The sequence below is a fragment of the Triticum dicoccoides genome, chromosome 3B (assembly GCF_002162155.2).
Source record: "Triticum dicoccoides isolate Atlit2015 ecotype Zavitan chromosome 3B, WEW_v2.0, whole genome shotgun sequence".
NCBI classification, from domain to species: Eukaryota; Viridiplantae; Streptophyta; class Magnoliopsida; order Poales; family Poaceae; genus Triticum; species Triticum dicoccoides.
Genome location: NC_041385.1, coordinates 754,958,265 through 754,961,578, shown reverse-complemented (window position 1 = coordinate 754,961,578; position 3,314 = coordinate 754,958,265). Strand labels below are relative to the sequence as shown.

At 46.0% G+C, this 3,314-nt stretch overlaps 1 protein-coding gene across 2 annotated transcripts; it reads left to right on the top strand.

The window, feature by feature from the left end:
• Positions 1-2,570, top strand: LOC119282047 (F-box protein At5g07610-like). 2 transcript variants are annotated; one of them, XR_005138616.1, is made up of 3 exons: positions 1-1,253; positions 1,543-1,668; positions 2,213-2,570. XR_005138616.1 is itself a non-coding variant. In XM_037562407.1 (2 exons), the coding sequence occupies exons 1-2, from the start codon at positions 125-127 to the stop codon at positions 2,263-2,265; spliced, it is 1,182 nt and encodes a 393-aa protein (XP_037418304.1). In that variant the 5' UTR covers positions 1-124; the 3' UTR covers positions 2,266-2,570. The 2 variants fall into 2 exon arrangements, 1 of the variants encoding a protein (XP_037418304.1); XM_037562407.1 differs by lacking the exon at positions 1,543-1,668.
• The last annotated feature ends 744 nt before the right edge of the window (positions 2,571-3,314 follow it).

Below are 3,314 nucleotides of genomic sequence, written 5' to 3'. Positions count from 1 at the left end.
ACCGCTGCCGCATCTTGGCCGGCGGCGTCGACAACGCCATGCTCCCCGCCGACTAGTTGATCTGGCCCAGACCAGTCTTCCCAGCCATCCGAATCACACATCGAGAGGAGCTGCAAGCCCTACCATGAGCACGAGAGGGGAGATGTCTCCCCGCCGCTGCCGCCGCCGCCGCACCGGTCCGCCGTCTCCGCCGCCGGCCTCTCTGCCAGACGCCGACGACCTGCTCCGGGAAATTCTCCTCCGCCTGCCCCCGCGGCCTTCCTCCCTCCCCCGAGCCTCCCTCGTCTGCAAGCGTTGGCGCAGCATCGTCTCCGACCCCCAATTCCAACGCCGCTTCCGCGCCCACCACGGCAAGCCCCCTCTCCTTGGCTTCTTCCTCGACAATCCTTTCTCCTGCCCGTTTGTTCCAATGCTGGATCCACCGGATCGCATCCCCGGCGCTCGCTTCTCCATGCCTCTATACGAGAGCAACCGCATCATCGACTGTCGCCACGGACTTGTCCTCTTCCTCAGCCCATGGCCGCCGCGCCGCCTACTTGTGTGGGACCCCGTCGCCCGCGAGCAGCGCCGCCTCATCTCCCCACCTGAGCTGGACATCGGGCAGATGTTCATCTTCAACGGGGCTGTGCTTCGCCCTGCACGCGGCCAAGGCTGCAGTTCAGGCCATTTCCGGGTGGCCGTGGTAGCCCGTGACAGAGCATGTACTAGAGTCTCCGTATGCCTTTACTCATCGGAGACTGGGATATGGAGCAACATCAAATCACTGCAGCTGAATTTTTTACCTGTGGAACAAACCAGTACTTTGATTGGGAATTCCCTTTGCTGGTTACTTCCGGTGCGTCGTCAAAATGTCATACTTGAGTTTGATCTGGATAAGCACACCCTAACTGTGACAGAGCTGCCAGCACCTATAGAACCCAACTATAAAAAGTTATGGATTGTGCCGGCCGAAGATGGTGGGCTTGGCTTCATCCATCTCTCACAATTTCACGCCAAATTATGGAAGAGAAAGCCTGATTCTAATGGTTTGGATGTTTGGGTGCTCAATAAAGCTATTGATTTTGAGGAGCTCAGACCAACTTGCATTGGATACTCTCTCGCTTTAGTGGGGTTTGCCGAGGAGAGTAATGCAGTCCTTGTACAGACAGATTCTGGTGTCTTCATGGTTTATCTCCGGTCAACGGGGTTTAAGAAACTTTCCAATCTGAGTGTCTTCTGTCTCCATTATCCATTTGAATATTTCTATCCTGCAGGTAGTAGCAAGCCTTTATATAATTACTTTGCAGTATTGTAAGATAAATTTATGTTTAGCCATTAGTTGCTGAAATGCCTATCATATCCTTGAGTGTTAAGCTGATGATTGCAGTTCAAATCACATATATTTTCCTTTTGCTGCTTGATGAATTCCTTAAATGGAAATTCTCTTGATGAACATTGAATCCGAGTAGTATTTATTTGTTCTTCTCTATTGGTAATATGCGTAAATTGTGTTTCAAATGTAGCCTTGTGTGCCTATCTGAAGTTTATATCTTTTCATTTCAGCACTGAATGCATAACAGCTGGAAATCGTCGCAATAGTTTTGTCATTTGTGGAAGAGCCCTGCTATGCTTAGCAAGTTCAGTTGTAAACTGGGAAACATAACCGGAACTTATTATTTTTCTTGTCAGGTTTTAACCTTTGTCATGTCTTAGTTCGTTCTGCTTGGTCTGACAAGGAATTGATTTTACTCAAGATGATTTTTAGAAAGTGTATTTTCTTCCGCGTGAACTGTGTTATGGTAATATTCAGTACTGGACCGTGGTTCTCTTGACAAAGTGCTACATAACAGTTGAAAATGGGAGAGAACTAAATGGAAGCTGAGACCAAACCAGCTCAATGTATAACTCCATTGGCACTTCTCGAAACTTAAAGCTAGTTACACTCTTACATTTGGAAGCTGAAACCGGTGGAATAAAATTAAAGTTCTATTTTATGTTTTGTTAAATATCTTCCTGAAGTGAGGAGTCCATTTGCAGTTTTGCACTAGAGGATAAATAAATACCAAACCAGCTTAATGTGTAACTCCATTTGCACTTTTCTGTATGTCTCATGTTGTCTAGATTACATAAGTACGCACGTCTCGGTTCACCGAGATATCACTTTATAAATCTCTCTTCTATCGATGGCTTTCCATTGGAATTGTCATTGGTTTCTGACTTACTGTGCTCGTAGGTACTGGCATTGGTGATGGACATGGTGGAGATGAGGTGTTCAACAATATATGAGATGGTTGTCTGATGAGACATGCTAGTATGATGCGATGACTGATAAGGTGACGTAACATTATCGCCTGGAGGTGTCCATGGGGATATCTATGGTATTTTAGTATTTATTGGTGCATGGGCTTTGACTGATGATTATTTGTTATGAAAGTATGAACTCCCTTTGTAATTCGTAAGGAATCCACTACTGTGCCTAAGTAATAGTAATTGAGAAAAGTAATTCAGAATCCTAGTTAGTACAGTTTCCGTTAGCACACTAGTACGTTATAACTGATATTCCGTCCGAGTCGGATGTTGCTTTTGTTTTATATCCAGTCAATTTCTCAACTTGATCACGAGTAGATTTTGCGTTTGCTGGTAGTGTGGCCAGTGAGGATCCATTCCCATCTGAAAATTGATCCGTTGTGGTATGTACTCCAAGTGTGAAGTGCACTTGCAGGAATGAACTGTTTGAATTGTTTGCTCCCACTATGACTTCGGTAACCTCTGTAGAGACAGTAAGAAAATGGGCAGTTTGGCACCATGAGTCTGTCCCTTGTACTTGCTTTCAGTGGTTCGTTTGCTTATGTATAGTTGTAAGAATTGGTGGGTTGCTCGTGCTAGTTTCAGAGTCTAGCTTCTCTCTCTGCCGACTACTAGCAGGTAGTAGCAGTGATGGTCATGTTCAAATCCTTGTGTAAGGTGGTCTGGCTTCTATTGTAGACTGAACCTATATAGATGGTCTCGTGCGAGTTATCTGATCTGGTTCATCTTGCGCTTCTTTATGCCCACAAGATGACGATGTATACCGCTGCTGCAGATGTTTGGACTGTAGAATACACGCTGCTGCTACGAGCGGCAATGACCACCAATGGCGGCGGTCCGTATATACTGCTGCTGCAGATGTCCTGGCTGGTCTGGTTTTTTTTACGAGACTGGGACAAGGTGATGGAGGGAGGTCCGTGGACTTTTGCTGACAATACTGTTTTGATGGTGCCATATCATGGTTTCTTTTTTTTCGCGAATACGCAAGATTGCGTATCATTCCATTGATAGATAGAAGAGAACAAGAG

Bases quoted from the DNA above. Each gene is read 5' to 3' on its own strand.
- LOC119282047 (XM_037562407.1), top strand. From the start codon at position 125: ATGAGCACGAGAGGGGAGATGTCTCCCCGCCGCTGCCGCCGCCGCCGC. The intron at 1,254-2,212 runs GTAGTAGCAAGC...CTGTGCTCGTAG, and splicing joins TGAATATTTCTATCCTGCAG to GTACTGGCATTGGTGATGGA.